Source organism: Typopeltis vanoorti, chromosome 13 (assembly GCF_054136105.1).
Source record: "Typopeltis vanoorti isolate ZY-2024b chromosome 13, IOZ_Tvanoo_1.0, whole genome shotgun sequence".
NCBI lineage: Eukaryota > Metazoa > Arthropoda > Arachnida > Uropygi > Thelyphonidae > Typopeltis > Typopeltis vanoorti.
Genome location: NC_143561.1, coordinates 127,118,842 through 127,139,624, shown reverse-complemented (window position 1 = coordinate 127,139,624; position 20,783 = coordinate 127,118,842). Strand labels below are relative to the sequence as shown.

Sequence of the window (20,783 nt, the reverse complement as noted above, 5' to 3'; positions counted from 1 at the left end):
AGTTTCTTGTAGCATAACCCCACTAATATAATATGCCGCTGGAACTCTAATCACACTGAAGTGCATGCTTTACACTTACTAACATTAAACTGACAGCCATTTTCGTTTACCCAGATTTCCAGTCTCTTGAAATCATTTTGTAATTGCTAAATATCAGTAGCATCCCTGATTGCCCTGCCTATCTTCACATCATTGGCAAACAATCGCAAATCTGATGATAGACCATGCTTGATGTCATTAATGTATAGATTGAATAATATGGCCCAAGGACTGAACCCTGAGGTACACCACTGGTTACCTTAAATCTGGCAGATTCACACCCACTGTATACCACTTTTTGATATCTGTCTGTCAACCATCTCCTGATCCAAGTCAATAGATTATGTTCCAATCCCATATACTCCAGTTTACACAACAGCCTATCGTGTGGTATCCTATCAAATGCCTTAGAAAAATCCAACATTATCATAGTGTATCCATTCCCTTTATCCAACTCGGCGGTGACATTGTTATAAAATGTGAGCAAATTGCTAAAACATGGCCTTCCAAGGTTCTTAATATAGAATGAAATGGTGTGAAACTGGTCAATTATCCAAATCCAACTTACCTAGGTGTTACACTAGATAAAACCTTAAATTATAAGTGACACATGGAGAGGACAGCAGCTAAAACTCAAACATGTGAGTATTCTGCACCAATTAACGTCATCTCAGTGGGGTGCAAATCCACAAGTACTGCGCACCTCTGCACTGGCACTCTGCTTTTTGACAACAAGCAGGGCTAGCCGAGTACGCTAGCCCTGTTTGGGAAAGATCATCGTATGTCAAAATTATTGATAAGGTTCTTAGCGAAACATGTCGGCACATTACCAGCTGTCTTGAGCCTACAAAAATTGACCATCTATACTCACTGTCTGGTATTGCACCTCCTCCTCACATCAGAAGGACTACACAGAGTAGATATGAGCGGAAACAACAACTAAATGATGAATGGCATCCTTTGTATGGACATGTTGCAGTACATAAGAGGCTAAGATCAAGGAAAAGTTTTATTCACTCAGTGGAACCATTGGTTGATTCCATAAAAGCTACAAGGTCAACAATGTGGCAAGAACAATCTCCAGAGGCTCTGAACCTTAAACGAATCTCTTCCTTCCGGCTTACATCTTGACTGGCAAAGATGGAAGACATTGAATAGACTTCATTCCAGAATGGGCATATCAAAGCAGCATATGGCCAGATGGGGGCTACACAGACAATGACAGCTGCTCATGTGGTGAAACACAAACCATGGATCATCTTCTGCAATGCTGCTTAATAGACATTAATAATATGTACCTGAGAAGATTTAATGCAGTGTAATGAAACGGCTTTAAAGTACAGTAATACCCCGACTTACACGAATACGGAGTTATGCGGTTTTGTATATGTATGTATTCCCATCCCACTTCACGCCTCACCACTAGTTGTATCTTTCCAACACAGCCACATTCGCCAGTGTCACACATGCTGTAAACAGGCACTGAAGTGTTTTGCATGGTCTCCATTCATGCATGATTTTTATAGTCTACAAACCTTGCGATTGTTTAATGTTATGTTCTTGATAAAAATTTTATCTCACAAAAAATAATGCTGTCGTCCAAAAGAAGCAAGTCCGATTCTTCTACAGCTAGCAAGAAAAGAAAAGCATTGACTTTGGAAACAAAACTCAACATTATTAAGGATCTTGAAGGCAGAATGAAAATTTGTGAGCTAGCAAAGAAGTTCGATCTACAGGAATCCACAGTAAGAACAATCATAGAAGATAAACAAAGAATTCTCGCTGCTGTTAAAAATGCCAGATCATCGAATTCAAGCATAATTCGTAAACGTCATGGGATTATTGGTGAGATGGAAACAATGCTTAAATTATGGTGTGATAATCAAGTGAGAGTAAAAAATTGTCCAGTTAATCAAACAACAATATGTAGCCAAGCTGATTTTTGAGAGGCTAAAAGTAGAAGCTGTAGAAGCGGCCAAAGAAGAAAATTTTATGGCCAGTAATAGTTGGTCCAACTGATTTAAAAATCACTGTAACTTGCACAGCATAATGGAGAGTGGAGAGGTGGCAAGTGCTGATAAAGAGGCTACGTCTTCTTTTCCTGAGACACTTAAGTCTATCATCGAGGAAGGTAGCTATAGCAGTCAAACCATATTTAATATAGATGAGACCAGCTTGTTCTGGAAAAAGATGCCTAAGAGAACTTTCATCGCACGTGAAGAAAAAACATTTCCTGGCATTGAGGCTTCCAAAGACCGGTTGACAGTGGAAATGCAGTGGTGATTGCAAGTTAAAACATCTCTTCATTTATCGCTCTGAAAATCCAAGAACTCTAAAAAAAAAAAAAAAAATCTAAAGCTGGCTTGCCAGTGATTTGGAAGTCATTCTAAAGCTTGGGTGACAGCTTCTATTTTTTGAAGAATGGTTTGGTCACCACTTCATACCTGAAGTTGAATGTTATTGCCAGTTTAAAAAAATTCCGTTTAAAGTTATGCTCATTATTGATAATGCACCTGGTCACCCTCCTGCATCTTTAATTGATTTTGATCCACGTGTGAAAGTTGTTTTCTTGCCTCCAAATACAATCAGTTTACTTCAACCGATGGACCAGGGAGTTATCAAAACAGTCAAAGCATACTACACACAGTGTTAGTTTGTAAGTCTGAATGAAGCTATGAGGCAAAATGAGTAACTGTCTGTTAAAGAGATTTGGAAACAGTTTAATGTTTTAGATGCTGTAAGGATTATTGGAGATTCTTGGGGTGAAATTTCCCAAAAAACCTTGAATGGTATCTGGAAAAAACTTTGTCCATCCTTTTTTAAATGTGAAACGGAAATGTTTCCAGAAATTGATCAAGTTGCTGAGGCAATAGAAGAAGTTGTCAACCTTGCCAGGCAATTAGATTTAGAAGTCAACAGTGAAGATGTCAGCGAGCTGTTAGACTGGCATAAAAAAGAGCGTACAATCGACGAGCTCATAGAGATTCATGAGCAAAGCACTACTGAAGAGACTGAAACCTCAGATCCAGTTCTACCAGAAAAAGCACATGACAGTTGCAAAATTAACAGAAGGTCTCAGCTTAATTAAGAAAGTTTTACAGATTTTGGAGGACATAGATTCTAACGAGGAACGAATTGTAGCCACACGGCAAAGAATAAAAAATCATTAGCTTGCTATGAAGAAATTGTGTGACAAGAAAGGCATTATGCCGTCAGACAAATCTATTAGATTTTATGAAACCATCGACATTGAAATAACTTTCTTTTTTTTTTATGTACGAAAAACTACAATTATGATTATATTTCTTAAAAATTATAAGTGTTTTTGTAAACCTTTGGTCCCAATTAACTAATAATTTGTATGTTTGTATATATAAATTACATGCAAAATTATACCCCGAGTTACACAAATTCAACTTGCGCGCTTTTTGTTGGTCCCACTTACCACGTAACTTCTGGGTTTTACTGTATATTAGTCACTGGATGAGTGAAATTTGACATTTTATGTTTTTGCTTAATATTTTATGCAAGTGGCATTTTTGTCTTTTTACATATACTTTTAATCCCTATTTTTTTTTAATGTCTATTTCTTTAAATGTATGCATTTAATCATTTATATGTTTATAAATGATTAAATGTGCTCTTACATTTTCTGTAGTTCGCACACGAAATAAAAAAGAACTTCATGAGTGAAATCTGGCATTTTATGTTTTTGAATAATATTTTATGCTAGTAGCATTTTTGTCTTTTAATGTATGCTTTTAATAATTTATATCTATGCTCTTACATTTTCTGTAGTTCGTATACGAAAAAATGGAATAAATTAAACTTTCAACATCTCAGGATTAGAGTTTTTTTCACTTGGTCATACTATAAATTAAAGATGGCAAGAAATTATATTCTTGCTTTAATCCTTTATCTAGGTGTAAGCAAACGGTGTTTGCGCAAGAAGTATCTTCACAACTATATAGAGGCTAATGACTTCATATCAATTGCCTTAGTGTCTGTATGGATGAATGCCTTGCATTATGTTAAGTCACAGGCTATTAGTCATGAAGATACTTCATGTGCAAACGTTGTTCGCTTACACTTGGATAAAGGATTAAACCAAAAATATGATTTCTTGGCATCTTTAATTTTTAATACTTTCTTATTTCTTAAATCTTCTCTCAGTGTGAATTTCTACACTTCTATTGATAATGACTAATCCATGTCCTGAACAGAAATTCAGCAGTTACTTTGTTTTTTTTTACTTTCTTACCTCTCTATTTTTGTCTATTTGTACTGAAATTTTCAAGAATCTTGAACCAACAAAATACAATCCCAAATAACAATAAATCAAACAACAACAACAAAAAAAAAAGTTTGATATCCACTTCAGGTCATCCAGTTATTTCCATGTCTTGAGTGAATGTTAGTGTATTAACAAAAGCCTTGGTATACTGTTTAACAAAGCCCTTGCAATATGGAATGTCCCAAAAAAGTGGAAAGAGGATGATAAGGCTAAGACTTCAAATTATAAGTCAATCTCTTTGTCTAGAATTGTTATTATGGTGTTGGTGAGGTTAGTTGAGGACTAAGATCTACAATTTTGATGATAACAGCAACTAAAGAGAAACTGTTTTAGCAGTCTCTACTTGCATGTTACAAGCTTTCAAATTATTGGAAGAGGTGATATATATATATATATAAATAAATTTTGGAAAGGTCTTTAGGTATCATGAACTGGTTAACTTGGAAGGATTAGATAATAGATTAGTGCACTGAATGAGAGACTGGCTATCTGACAGATACCAGCAATTTTTCTGTGGGAGAGCAATGTTTCTGAAGAGAACATTTAGTATGGTTTTTTTCTAGTTTTGTTTTACTTGTACAGGAGAGTTTGAAAAGTTTGTGGCCTAAAAATGTGACTTAAATTGCCATTTTAACCTTTCATCTTTAGTATGGATGTGTAAAAAAAAATAGTAAAATTGCAAAAATGTATCTCTTTATGATTTTCTCTTGTATATTAGAAATTTATTAATTTTGGTTTTGTAACGCATATAATCAGCACTTGCAGTGTGTCTGATAAATTGATATTTATGTTAAAGAAATACAAAGTATTTCAGATTGATATACTTACCACATTGTTGTAATAATTTCAATGATTCTTAATTGTAATTCACAGTTAAGCATACAGTGACATTTGTCATTCACCTTAAGACATTCTCTTTTTGTTAAAGATGATAACATGTCAGTCATTACTAACTTCTCATTTGCCACTTAGTGGAAGATGTGTGCATACTCACTGAGGGGGTTGATAGGTGATTGACAGCTAACAGAGAGAGAGAGAGCATTCGATACCTGAGTAATAAAAATAAAACAAGAAGAGAATGAAAGTTTGAGAACACAGACAAGATAATTTTGTTTTAGGTAGTTTTTGAAAACTCATCAGTTGGAATATATTAATAGAGGCTTCTGAAAAAAGGAATATTAGCAAAGTGAATCCTTAGACTGGAAAAATTGAGACTGTCAACAAGTGAACATTAAATAAAAGAAAATATTAAATAGATGTTTTATTTCAATATTTGAAGTAAAGCAAATTGGAAAGTTTTATCTTCTCTCTGAAAGACACTGGTGATATTAATTATTTTATTGGAACAAGTGATGCATTAGAGAAATCTGAAACTGCAAACTGACTTTAATGAAAAGCTCCTCTACTTTCATATAGTGTTGTTTATAAAGTAGTTAAAGAAACTTTTTTCTTGATTAGTAACAATATAAATAAGGAAATGCTAAATAAGAAAGCACTGCATAATTCCAGAGAAGTTAATAAGAAATTTTGTATTTTGAGAAAAGGCTTGATAAAGAACTTACTGTAATGAGCATTTATTGTTTGTAGGAATTTTGTTGCGAAAACCAAAGTGTTCAGTTTAGTAGACTGATTAAGTAAGTACTACAATGTAAAACAAACCAATAATAGAATGAGTCAGTGAGAGAATGAAAATATTCCTTTAAAGATAAGACATCTAAAAGTATAGTTTTTAATTAGAAAGGCTTGGATCCAAATAGTTTCATAGATATTAATTTAATTATAATTACCATGTATATAGTTCTATTTAGTTTCATTAAATATATATATATTTTATTTGGTCTCAAGTCAGTTATTTCCTGGATTCTAACAGGAATAGAGTTAAGTCATTGCACCAGTTGGATTGAACTCTTGTATTTGTACAGAAAACTCTTGTACAGACCTGGTGGATCGGATGCTAGTGGTGATGAAGAAATGCATCACAACTTAACACTCTGCATAAAAAAAAAAAAGTGTCTTTAAAGAGATCAAGAAATTGGCACAGTCTCTTTATAGACGTAACTAAAAAATGTAACCTTTCATATTGTAAGTTTGAGGGAGGATTTGTATAAGAGGGATGGCCTACACCTGAATGTGTTTTGGTATCAGGAGTCTAGAAAAGCTAATAACTGGCATGAAACCTAACACAGAGAATCAGGGAAACTGAATTACAAAGGGAGAAATGATATGAATGTGAGTGTAAGTGCGACAATGTTATATAACTGTTTTAATGACGGGAATGGGCTTTGTCATGGAAATGTTGAAGAGGAGAGAACGATTTCAGGTTTGTGTGCAAAGATGTCTACATGTGTAAGGCATTAGAGAAGAATAGAGATCTGCAAGTTGTCCAACTATGTCAGGCAAACTGCAGACAAGACAATACAAAAGAACAAGCTAGTAGATTATTATGTCTGTAGACAAATGCTAGGAGTATCAGAATCAAAGGGATACAGTTTGTTGCCTTAGTCAATATGTTGCAACTTCAGATTTGTAGGTATTAGTGAGACTTGGCTATCATCGAGTGTCAAGGGTACAGTATTTTTAGGAAGGATAGAGAGGAGGGGGGGGAGGCATAATGCTAATGATATCGAATGACTTGAATCCAGTTAGAGTTGAGACCTATGATTGTAGTACTACTACTAACTATTTCATGTAGCAGTAAGTTTGAAGCCATCTGGTGTGAGGTGGAATCTAACAAGATCGGATACATAGTGGGGGTGTTACAGACCTGGTGGATCGGTTGCTAGTGGTGATGAAGAAATGTATCACCAAATAGAAAAGATGATCTTGAAAAGAATGGGAGACTTTAATTATCTAAATATTGATTAGGTAGCAGTAGAATCTCATGAAAAGAATGAAAATGCATTTATTGAGCTGTTGCAGGACAATTTCCTCAAGCAGCATGTGACAGAAGGAACTCGTGGTCAGAGAGTGTTAGATCTGATTATAGCATCGGGGGGGGGCTCAGTTAAAGATGTAGCTATTTTGCCTCCGGTTGGTGGCATTGATATGCGGTACTGACTTAGGAAGTGACTAAGTTTATGAATGTTCCATTCAGAAAAGGTTACATGCTGAGCTACGAAGCAGGATATTATGACCAACTGAGGAGTATACTGAGTTCAGTGGAATGGGATCGGTTGCTGGATGGAAAGAATATTGACAGTGCATGGGAAGCATTTAAACAACACTTAAATGATGGGATATCAGAATGTGTCCTGAGAGTTCATACAGTAAATAGAGTAGGAGTCAAATGGATGTGTAATCTTATTGAGCAAGAAATTCGTAAGAAAAGGACAATGTCGAAGGAATACCGTGTGCATAAGGATGATGTCCATTATAAACGTTATAAGCAGCAGGCTAGAATAATCACAACTACTACATGAGCCTGAGTATGAAAAGAAACTGACTCTGCCTGCTAAAGACAACTCACAAGAATTCAATCGATATGCTGCAAGTAAAAGTAAGAATAAATATGAAAGAATAACTCTTCTAAATCCAGATGGCGTGAGGGTTACAGATGCAGAAGAGGTTGTTCAGTTAATGAGTGCCCATTTTGTTAAAAGCTATCAACTTGGTGTATGCAACATTGCGCTCACTGTTACCTCTTCACTAGATAAAGAAATGCAAGTGTATGAGGATGAGGTATTAGAGCTGTTGTACAAATTGAATAAGAATGTCACATGTGCTGATATCCCATCAGTCCCAATAACAATAGGGACTGATGGGATATCAGCACATGTGATATCCCATCAGTCCCTGAACTGGCCATTTCTTTGACCAGGCTGTTTAATATGAGTCTCAGAACATGGAAGATTCTGCAGGAATGGAAGGAATGTATGGTAATTCCATTGCACAAGGGTGGTGCAAAGACCGATGTATCCCACTATCAACCAATTAATATCTCAGGAGTAGTGGTGAAGATTTTGGAAAAATTGGTTAGGGCTCGCATTCAGAAATGGTTTGACAGTGAATATCTACTTTGACACATGAACAACATGGGTTTACTAAGGGAAGGTCATGTTTTAGCAACTTGCTCACATTCTATAACAATGTTACTTGAACTAGACAAGGGGAATGGATACACCATGATACTTTTGGATTTTGCTAAGGCTTTTGACAGAATATAGCATGGTAGACTGTTGCATAAATTGAAGAAAATGGGTTTGGGTTATAGAATATTAGCATGATAAGAGGATGGCTGACTGACAGATGTCAAAAAGTGGTATACGGGGGGGGGGGGGGGTGTAAGTCTGTAAAATTTAAGGTAACAAGTGGTATACCACACAAGGATCAGTGCTTGGTCCACTGTTATTCAGTGTATACATTAATGATATTGGGGAGGATTTGACAAGCGATACAGCTATTTGCTGATGATGCAAAGATAGGTAGAGTAATCAGGAATGCTGCTGATATGCAGTACTTACAGAATAAGCTGCAATTGTGGGCATGGGAAAATGGATGTCAGTTCAATGTTAGTAAATGTAAAGTCATTCACTTCGGCGTGATTAGATATCCAATGTCATTATATTGGTGGGATTACGCTAGAAGAAACTGATGAGGTTATGGATCTTAGAGTGTTAATAGATTGGAAGTTGAAGTTCAGGGGCCATTTGGTAAAGATTGCAAATACAACTCAAAAGATATTTTGCAATGCTGAAACAAACATTCACTGTAAAGATAAGGATGTTATAAGGATGATATTTCAAGGCCTTGTAAAGACCTCACTTGGACTATTGTGCGCAGGTCTGGTCTCTGTTGTGATTCTGATATATAGGAGAGAGTACAACTGAGAGTGTTAAAAATGATATCAGGATTGTGGAATATTGATTATGAAGACAGATTGAGAATTTATAGACTGCAGACATTAGCAAATAGCAGAAAGGGGAGATATGATTGAGACTTACAAACTTCTGAAAGGATCATTCAGGATTTCAATTGATGGAATTTTTCAGTTTATTTAAGGTGGGGAAAGGATGAGAGGGCATCCTTGGAAGCTGGGAATGGAAGCCGCTAAGAAGGGAGTGAATGCTAGATTTTTCTCTCAGTACGTGGCCTCCCTTGATTGATGAGTCTGACTCCCTGGAGGTCTCTCTTTAAACTAATAATATTTGATATGGATGTATGAAAAATATCAATTTCATAAAGGAAGTTAACACTCCAACTGAAATTAAAACCAATATGGGTAATTCTTTGTGGGAATATGCTTGTTGTAATTCTTTTATGGGGTTGAATGCCTCATAATGGTGAACTGAGTTGAAGGAAACCAGGGAAACTCATCACTGATTATGATGCGTAATTGTTATTCCCTCTTTCAACACAATATTCATTAAGGTATCACCATGGATTATAGGAAAGACTATGTAATAGATAACATTAACAATTTTATATCAGTAAAGAAAACTCATTTTTTGCATACACCAGAACAATCACATAACATAGTTAGGTTCAAATGTGACTTAGTGCTTACTGAACACATCTGAGAACTTCATGGTAATCTAGATATGAATCTTTTATCTGCATTATCTGTAAATAACTTCTAGAATTTCTAGAGTCCTACATGACTTCTTTGATTAACTATAAGCATCACATAAGTTCACAGAATATTTACATAAACCACAATGACTTAAACTTCATAAGTCATAGCTCCTCTCTCCTTCCTTCCTGCCTTGTTTTCATTTTGCCCACTTTTCTAATGTTATAGAAGAACTCTTATATACCTTAAGATTTGGATGACATTGCATATCTTGCTACAAGTTATGATTCATTATACAGTAAAATTTTCAAATTTGTGATAATTTGGTTTGTGGTTTTTTTTTTTTTTTTTCTTTCTTTCTTTGAATTGTAATAATGCTCCCTCATTTCCAGTAGTGAAAAAATTGTCAGTTTTATTCAAACATGACAGAGCGCCTGGAAGACAATCTAAAGCAACAAATGAAGAAACTATAATTAAAAATAATAAATATAAATAAATAAATATAAATACTAGGCTGTAGAGAGAATTACTAATTAAAGTGCATGATATTGCTGAGGCTATGGGTCAACTGAATGGGTGTCCTAACCCAATAATTGGGTATGTCAAATATGCCTGCAAGATGGATATTACATTTACTGACACCAGAACAATGCTTAATGTCAAAGTTTGAAAAAATATTTGGAACATTTTGCAAAGTATCCATCTAATTTTCTGGGGTGATTTGTGACTACTGATGAGATTTGGATCCACCACTACAAACCAGAGAATGAAAGAACAATGGACATATTCCAAATCAACATATCTGAAGCCTATGGCATTTCAATTAGTTGGCTAAGAATGTCATGGCATCAGGGGATTCCAAGGGATAATAATAGTAATAAGTTTTCTTCCAAAGAGCTAAACTGTAAACGGATAGTACTATGCTAACTTTCTACAACAATTACATAAAGAATTTCACGAGAAAAAGCCAAGAAAAAGGTGCTGTTTAACTGCAATGAAGCACCAGTTCACGCATCTATGTTTGCGGTGGCCAAACTTAAACTTTGCTTTGAATTGTTGAACATTTGCTCATGTTCAGCATATGCTGAACATGAGCAAATGTGTGATGTTTGGAAAGAAATTATTTTTCAATGTGAGAGAGGAAGTATTTCTGGAAACTGCACTTTTCTTAGTCTAGCATAGTGGCACTTATGTTTACTAAGGTAGAAGTATTTCTCTCCTGAATTTGGTATTATAAAACAAGTGAGTTTTGAGAAATTTCTTACTTCTTAGTATGCCCATAGTAGAATATTCACCAAGAAAACTACTGAGCGAATGCTTTTTTGAAACTCTCAGTATTATTCTAGTGCCGTGTGGATTTAGTATAAAATTTGACTACAGAAAAAAGACAATAATTGAGAGAGCAAAAAAATTTTAAAAAGACCAGTTATGACAACAGGAAAGAAAATTTAAATGTAAATTTTTGTGGTTAAGCAGTTCTGTAGGTAGTTTTTGGTATTGACACCACATATTAATATAAAGGGTTTATTAAAAATGAACAAATTAAAAAAACCCGACAAGTTTCATGCATCATAAGTCTTACGTTATCAGGGGTAATGGTACATAAGTTTTACACAAAAGCTTATAAGCTTCTGTTGTGTAAAACTTTTATGTACTATTATCCCTGATGATGTAAGTCTTACGATGCATGAAACTTGTCAGGTTTTTTAATTTGTTTATTTTTAATAAACTCTTTATATTCATATGTGGTCTCAATACTGAAAACTATCTACAGGAAAGAAGATTATTCAAACAGTGACTACTGGTCCAAGAAAATAAAATCTGTATAATAGCAGTTGCAAGAATTTGGTTTAAAAATATTTTTTAAAAAATAAATTAAAAATCACTTTACCTATTATGATTAAAAAATAATAATAATAATCTTAAGAATGTTTTTCCATAAAATTCAGATGCAACAAGCACTTACAAAATTATTTTTTCAGTATTTGGAAGACAACACAAAACTTATTCACCATGTATAGTTTTCTGATGAAACTCAGTTCCAACCTAAATAATTGTTAGTAAATACAAAATGTGCATATTTTGAATTTCTGTGTGGTCTTAAAGATATTTTTGGCTCTTGAAAGATGTATAATGTGGTGTTTTATTGCATTGGCTAGAATTGTATGACTGCTCATCTTCTTAGATGGCAGGCATTTAATGCTGAATGTGCCACCTGATTAAAATATAATTTGATAATTTGATTAAAATGGCCTGACATGTACCATAAGAGATGTCTTGCTAGATATTTCACAAATGTCAACCTTCTGTCACTAAATTATGCACTTAACATTTTCTTTTTGTTTCTAGCAAAAATTAGATGAAAAATTCTTACATTATACTGGAAAAGCACCCAGAATACCATAATTTTTAGCACATGTTTGTCTTAAATTGGCAGAACCATTTAATCTCTTCCATGACTCCCTGAGCTTCACATAATGCTATTTGCAGTAATGTTTTTGGTTGCAGCCATACTGATTTTTCACAACTACGCACCCACAAATGCATGCTCATATCGTGTCTGCTTCTTTAACACTTTGAATCCTATAGATGTAAATATGCCTCTGTATATATACTTACAGAAGGTCTAGGACTCAGTGTAAAGCAAGGTGAAATATGGAGGGAACATAGTAATAACATACTGACTTTCAAGAGTAATAAATAACTGAATAACCACACAATCGGTAACTTATAAATTAAAGATGCCAAGTATATAATTTCTTATATTCTTGGTTTCATCCTTTATCCAAATGTAAGCAAACAAAGTTTGTGTGTGAAATAACTTCATGATTGGGCAGCTCATATATAGAGGCTAATGACTTCACATCAATTGCCTTAGTATCCTATAATGCAATGCACATAGCTTACAGACATGTATAATGCCATGCATTATGGGAATGGTTACTACCCAGACTAGTTTTGACCTCTTATTAAGGTCTCATCAGTGGGAGTCAGACCCAGAAGTGATAGCAAGAAGGTCTGGCTCCTGCTGATGAGACCATAGATGAGACTGTTGAGAATATAATTTCTTGGCATCTTTAATTTATAATATAACCATGTGGAAAAACTTGTAATAATCTGTGGACACTCTATCATCAAACAGTATGGTTTACTATAAAAACAAAGTTGGCCTTCGTATTTTTATGAAACTTCATATAAGTTTTGAGTTTTTAACTGTTTTAATAAGTTTTTGTTATTTTTTTATAGTTTGCAAGAAAATAACTAAATGTTTAATATTCAAAATGCATACAATATTATTCAACAAGCAGTTGGTGTGTAAATTTGTTGGTGTTCATTAAAAATTCTCCTTAAATAGTTGCTGCTTTTCTTAGTTTATATTTTGATGAAGTTCAGTTTTTAAGATACTTGACACTATGCATCTTTCTTATTATAGGAAATGAGAAATGATGTTTCTCTTCCACTTAACTATCATGCAGTTCTTCATCAGGTAGGTACTGTAGATGTTTGAGTGTGCTTAAGTATATTTATGTATATTTAGTATTATTCATTGCCAACTGAAATGGAATTAGTGTTATTTAGTAATAGGATTATTTGTTGTGGTTGTAATTTTGGATAGAACAACTAAGGCTTCACAGCTTTAGTCAGTATATGTTTGTTAATGGCATATGCTTTCTGGCAGTTAGCCTTTTTTGTTCATTTAAAAACCTGAATTTCAAAGTGATAAAATCATTCCACCTTTATATGAGACTGGATAACCCATCATCAGTTTTAAAACCCGTGTAAATGATTTTCATGTTATGAAATTTGAATTCAGATCTTTCCAAATGAAAGACAAATGTTATGTCATCCTAACAACTGTTCTGTGGAGGTGCTCACTCATCAAAACAATCTGCAGCTCATCTGCATTTATGTATTTAAGCATTACTGTAGTTATCTTCTTTAACTTCTTCAATCCAAGAGTAAAGAGCATTCTCATTGCATGTAAATATATACATACGTGTGTGCATGCATATTCTATTTTCTTCATAGCAAATACTGTTATAAGAGACTTGCAAAAAATCTCAAAGGCCTCTCATCCATAGGTACAATGCTATGCAAAAATGAAATTAAAATGAAATTAATAAATTTTTCAGCAAAAAAAAAAAGACCCAGAGGAAGAACAAGATCTATGGATTGATACAATATGAAGTACATTAGATAAAGAGTTATTTCCTACACAACTCAGATCCATAATATAAAATTAGTTTGAACACTCTCTTGTATACTGCTAATTTGGTGTTTTGACTAATTTCTTTCTTATTCCATATAAATTTATTCAGTCGACTTGCTACCATACCAACTTTGCTAATTCTGCTATTTCCGTATTAATTTTCAATCTTTACTAATCATCATCATTAATTTCCTGATATGTACCCTCAGGCTACTATGATAGCACTACTTGATTAAGTTTGCAATATTAATAATCTCCTATCAACAATTTTCCTCCAAATTAGTCTATTACTTGTCAGTACTCCAAGACATATCCAACATTTTGTTCTTCTAAGGTACTTCTGATTCAATTCGCTTGGATCTTGGTCTTTGACTGGATCTTTTTCCTGGCATCTTGCCAGCAAACACCTTTTTTCCTAACCTTTCCTCTCGATTCTGTTGAAGTGACCATACTATCATAGCTTTAGCCCTGTTCACACATTTTTGAATGCAAACAATGCCAAGTTCCTTTGTAATGTCTTCATTTTTAATATGATTTTGCCATTGATGCCACCTGTTCAAGTACCTCCTTTTTCTAAGAACTCTCATATCATTGTCTCTAATCTTAAATAAAGTGCTTTATTTCTAAGCCAACTCTCAGATTGATAACTTAAAACTGGTTTGAACATTGTTTTATCTACTGCTAGTTTAGTGTTTTGGTTAATTTCTCTCTGAAATTAATAAGTTCCATATACATTTATTCACCTGGCTCCCCACCATACTGGTTTTGCATATTCTGTTTTCTATTTCCAGATTTAACTTGCCATCTTTATTAAAAACTGTGCCAAAATAGATGAAATATTTTACTTGTTCTATAGTCTCCCCATTCAGAATACAGCTGAAGTTTTCAATTTTCCTGCCTATTTTCATAGTTTTGGTCTGTTTATTGTTGATTTTCATTCCAAAGTTGTTACAGCTGTTATTCAGTTTAGTTGGAATATCCTGGAGACTTCCACTGGATGTGTTCAGGAGTGCATCGGTTTTGCACTCCTGAACACACACCCTTGTACAATGGAACTATCATACATTCCTTCCAGCTGAGACTAAAATTATACAAACATGTGAAAGGCCTAACAAATTTAGCTGAACATTCCTTTAGCAAATGGGCTGGTATTCCATCTGTCCTTATTATAAATTCTTATCCAGGTAATGCAACAGCTCTTCAACATCATTTCCATGAACCTCTAACTCTTAATCCAATGTAGCAGTAGCACTGTGCACCATGTTACATACACCTTGTTAATATATCTTAGCAAAGCGAGCACTGATTAATTGAACAATCTCATTAGCTTCTAACACTGGAGTACCATCTGCATTCAATAAAGTTATTCTTTCACGTTCATTCTTTTGCTTGCAGCATAACAATAAAATTCTTTTGGATTTCCTTTAGCTTGCATGGCCAATTTCTTTTCATACTCTGATTTAGGCTTTCCACACAATATTCATTACTTTTCTGGTCTGAACTTTATATATTTCATAATGCCTCTCACTATTATTCTCACGATATTCTTTCCACATCATTATTTTCTTGTGGATCTCTTGCTTAATAAGGTTGTACATCCATTTCACTCCCAACTTATTCTTCTAACACTAGGGATACATTCAAATACTGCCTCATTTAAGCACTTTTTTCATAGATTCCCATGCATTGCTGACATTTTTCCCATTCGGTAACTGATACTATGGGACCAAAGATAATTTTCTCCTAGGTTGATCATAATTTCCAGCTTTGTAGTTCAACATGTAACCTATTCTAATCAGAGGATCAATACAATTAGATACTTCCCAAGAAAGCATAGCATGATCACTGTCAACAACTGGTGGTAAAATAGCCATATTCTTAAGAGGCCCCTCCCCTTCTGACACTATGAGCAAATCCAACACTCTGATCTCGAGTTCCTTCTTTCGCATGCTGCTTGAGAAAGTTGTCTTGCAACAATTCAATAAATTCCTCTTCTTTCCTATCATGAGATTTCTCATCTACCCAATCAGTGTTTGGAAAATTAGTCACCTATAATGATCACTCATTTGGTACCCATAAAGCTAAATTGGCGATGCATGTCTTCATCCCCTGCAACTTAGCCATCAGGTCTGTTGCAACACCCATCGTATATTTCATTTTGTTAGCTTCCACTTCACACCAGATAGACTCAAACTCAGTGCTACATGGGCAGTATTACCATTATTGTTTCATTTGTTTCTACCCTAACTAGACTTAAGTCATCTGATATCATTAGAAATACTTCTCCTATCTCTTCTGTCATTTCTAAAAATAGTATAACCATTATTCTCGATCCCAGTCACCATATCCGATTCTGATAGCCAAGTTTCACTAATGGCAACAACCTTAAGCCACATCATATTCAATAAAGCAACAAACTCCACCCCTTAGTTTCCAATGCTCCTAGTATTTGTATATAGACATAATAAATTACTACTTAGCCTATTCTTATAATTTGATATGCAATCTACTTGGCATTATTGTAGAACTTTTTCTTTTCCCTCCCCAGATTTACTTTAAAGGTCCAAACCCAAAGCATATTTTTCCACCCCTTCGCCACATACATAACCATGCTCAAAGACATTCATATCTTTATCATGTATGTATACCATAACTGAACTTTTACGCACATTTTTTCCATTGCTCCCTTGTTGATTTAGTTTCCCAGACTTTCTGCATTAGGTCTCATACCATAATTTTTCCAGGCTCCTAATGCCATCCTTCTTATACAAGTCTTTTCTGCTATCAGACTCACTCCACACATCTAAAAACTCGCATCCATTTCTTCTACACAGCCTACGCATGAAATCATTTGCTGTCATCAACATTCTTAACTCGGTACTATCATATCTGGATAGCAAACCTAGAATTTTTACTCTCCTACATTTCTTTCTTGCCTCTTCCAACAGACTTTTCATATCTTCTCTCTTCCTATGTTTGTCACTAATTAAATTATTAGTACCTTCTGGAACTACCATCTCTTTTACTTTTTTTTAATTACATTTGTCATATCTTTAATTTTCACCTCCAGGAAACTTGAAGTGATGACTCCCTCGTCGAGCACAAATTTTAAGATTGAATCACCATGCCACATAACCTATTTTTTCTTAGATTTTAACTGACTTACCTTGTTGTTATTAAAATTATGATTACCAAGTTCATTGCCTTCCTGTCTGTTCTTGTTCTGATCCTTTTTCTTATCCTGTCTAAGTTTAGTTAAATGTTTTTCCACTTTTTCTAATTCTCTGGTTGATTTTCTAATGATTTCTTTTAATCGAGATATTTCTAATATCAGTTTATCCTCAGATAATTATGATAAATTATCATCACTGCAGCAACACTTGTGTTCATCAGGACAAATGCTCTCCTCATTAGTAATAACTTGAGATTTAGACACTGCCATGCTGTGATGAGTTTCGGAGCCATTCTTAAGAGTAGCAAAAACTAATAATATTTCTGCAATTATGTTATAAAATGCTGTAGTACAATAATTACACTTAAAAACTACAATAATATACTAAAAACACACCATTTGATCTAAGAAAACACTCAATAAGTCATTGCAGATCTTTCAGAAGCTTTCTAACAACATACTTTTTCATCAGATAGCCTCGAACCCATCAGTGCAAAATTTAGTACACTTTCTTTCATAATGGAATTCACATAGATGATGAATAACAGTAAAGATAATGTACATCCTTGTCTTACACCTGATTTAACATCAAACTATCTTCCTGTACCTCCTTCAGTTCTAACTGCTGACTTACAACTCAAATATAGAGTAGGTATTGCTTGATATAATTTTCCATTTACACCATATAGCTGAAGCATTTAGAACACCTTTTCTGTCTGCACCTTGTCATATGGCTTTTCCAAATCTACAAAACTTAAATACAAATCCTAGTTATAATTCCATGATTTCTCAACCATTTCTCTTAGTCACTTAGGGATCAAAGCTAAATAACTGGGAGCGGGATCACTTAAAGGTCAAAGCCAAATATCTGGGAGGAGACCTCCACATCAAATTTAAGGAATGTGGAGAACTGACTGGGGTTTGTCACCTAATGTCCAAATCTCTAATCACATGATGTGTCCTGTTGAGGCATGCACTAAGTACAGAAGAAATTAGGATGGACTTGCAATTTTAGACTTAGTGATTGAATTGTACTCTCTATTGGCTTAAACCAGAAATACATATGATACAACATATTTCATGCCAGCTGGGGTGTTACTTAGTTAAACATGCTCCCCCCCCCCCTTGTTGTTTTTGTCAGAGAACCAGGGCAAACAGCAAAAAGTCAGTTACTGGAACTAACTCACTTAACATCTAGAAGAAGAACAAACCCAACATCAGAATTGAAGATGGGAAAAAATCAACATAAGGAGTATTCATGGAAAGGAAATCGAAGTTGCAGAAGAACTACAAAAGTACCACATGGACATAATTGGCATAACTGAGGACAAAAACAGGTAACTTCTTACAAAATAACAAGTATAAAATGTTGTATTCAGGCAATAATTATCAAGAAAAGGAAGGAATGGCATTCAACACCAAACATGAAAAAAATTGATTGGAAGACAATTTTTAGGGTAGTGAGAAATCAGTTAATGATTTTTTTTAAGCAGACCTTCCATGACAGTCTCATGATTTTGTATAAGTCTAGATCAGTGGTTCCCAAACTTATTTGGCTTACTGCCCCCTTTTCCAAAAAAATTTATTCAACATCCCCCTGAAAACTACCTTCTAAGACCTGACCAGCTCTACCTGATACATATGAAAGAAAATCATATGAAAATCAAATCAGCAGTTCTCAAGTTTTAAGTGAACAAACAGATAGATACACAAACAAATTTGCGTTTTATTATACATCTAGTAGAGATTTTTAAAGTTTGGAAATAAGACACCTTGGAACTGAAATTTTAAAACTATTTATTGAAATCGACAAAAGAAACATAAATTCCATAATAAATAAACATGGCACAAGTTGGAGCTGAAAATTTAATAACACTATTAAAATTAAGAAAACAAACATAAATTGCACATATGTAAATATCACACAATAAAGAATGATCAGTAATATTAAAAACAATCCTAATGAGATGGATGAGCCTGGTGTGCTGTTACTGATTTATTGATATTTGTCTCTATCTTTGTTAGCAGCATTTTTAAATCATTGATCAGCTATTTGCAGACTGTTTCTTTTTTTAGTTAAAAGATTTGTGACTGCACTGAACCCATGCTCCACTAAATATGATGATGGAAATGTGATTAAAAACGTTTTTACTACAGCCCACAATCCAGGATAAAGTATGGGCATCTGCTTTTGCAAACAGAACTGTTGGTACCTGTTTTTGAATTTTAATTTCAATTCCTTATTTGTTGTTACTTCTATCAGTTCTTGTAATTGTAAAGATTCTTCTGTTTGTACTTGAAAACAGGTTTAAAACCCAATTGGGTTTTGGACCTGTTTTCTGTTTGGGATTCTTGATTGTGGTTGAGATCACAATGGAGCTTCCAAGTGCTGACAGTAACTGGGCACGTCTTCATCACATTTTTCCATTGTTGATAAACTTCGAAACTGGCTGAATTCTCCTAAGTTTCATTTGTACAGGACACATTTTGACACAAATGCAGAAATAACAGCTTTTGTTTTTATTAAATTCAGTTGTAGATTTGTTTCATTAAATTTGTTAAACAAGTCTGTCAAATAAGCTGTCACTTTTGAAATTCATGAAGTTGGCTCATAATCATTTCTGTTTTCTAAAAACTGTAGCACTGAGTCAAAGAGTTTATAAAATCGATTCAAACAGGCAACCTTTGATAGCCAATGAACTTCTGCTTGGGGCAACAAGCATTTGAATTCTTCATCGTTTTCAATACAAAGTTGTCCAAGCAATTTGTCATTCAATGAATGACTTTTGATTTTGTTGACTGCTGTAATTACATAATGTAATGACCTGTATAGGCAATCACTCAGGTATTTAGCAACTAAATGTTGACATGAATCAGTGTACAGTGAATACATTTGGCACCGCCTCTTTGAAATTAGCAATAAAACTGCAATAGTGCCCTACTGTTTAGAGATTGTTTATTAAGGTTCATCTCTAAGTGTTTAGATTTTTTACTCTAAGTGTTTAGTATTTACACAAAGGTTCAATTCCGATTGGTGCAATGACTTTTAACTATTTCTTTTAAAATCTGGAAAATCAATGACTCAAGACCAAATAAAAAAATACATACATTTAATGAAAATAAAACAATATATCCACTTTAAATAAAATTACATAACTACAAAAATAACTGGATCCAAGACTTTCTAAAATAAATCTTCCTTTAGAGATTTTCTTATCCAAAATATTAAAATCATTTATTCTCTGACTCATTCTTTTATTGGATTATTTTGACATATACTTAATTACATCTACTAGACTAAACACCTTGTTTTCACAACAAAAATATTCATCAGAGTCAGTTTCTTTGTTAGGCACTTTCCAAATTTATAAAATTTTCTTCTTTTCCATGGATCATTTTTTTTATCTTCCTTATGCAGCATACAACAATATTCCTCCTGTCTCCCAAGCATAAATATTCTTACCTCTTGCAGTACTATTTGACACACAATTTACTAATTTTTGTACCAGAGAAAGAAGTCTCTTCTACTACTTCATAAACAACAAATCTAAGTAGAGCT

General features: G+C 34.0%; 1 protein-coding gene across 1 annotated transcript in view; it reads left to right on the top strand.

Annotated features, from left to right (window-relative positions):
• Window positions 1–20,783, top strand: part of Hacl (2-hydroxyacyl-CoA lyase) — a 270,179-nt gene that overhangs the window by 150,258 nt on the left and 99,138 nt on the right. Inside the window, exon 12 of the mRNA XM_090403161.1 lies at window positions 13,276–13,329. Within this exon, the coding sequence (XP_090259287.1) occupies window positions 13,276–13,329 (54 nt within the window). The remainder of the gene's footprint in view (window positions 1–13,275; window positions 13,330–20,783) is intronic.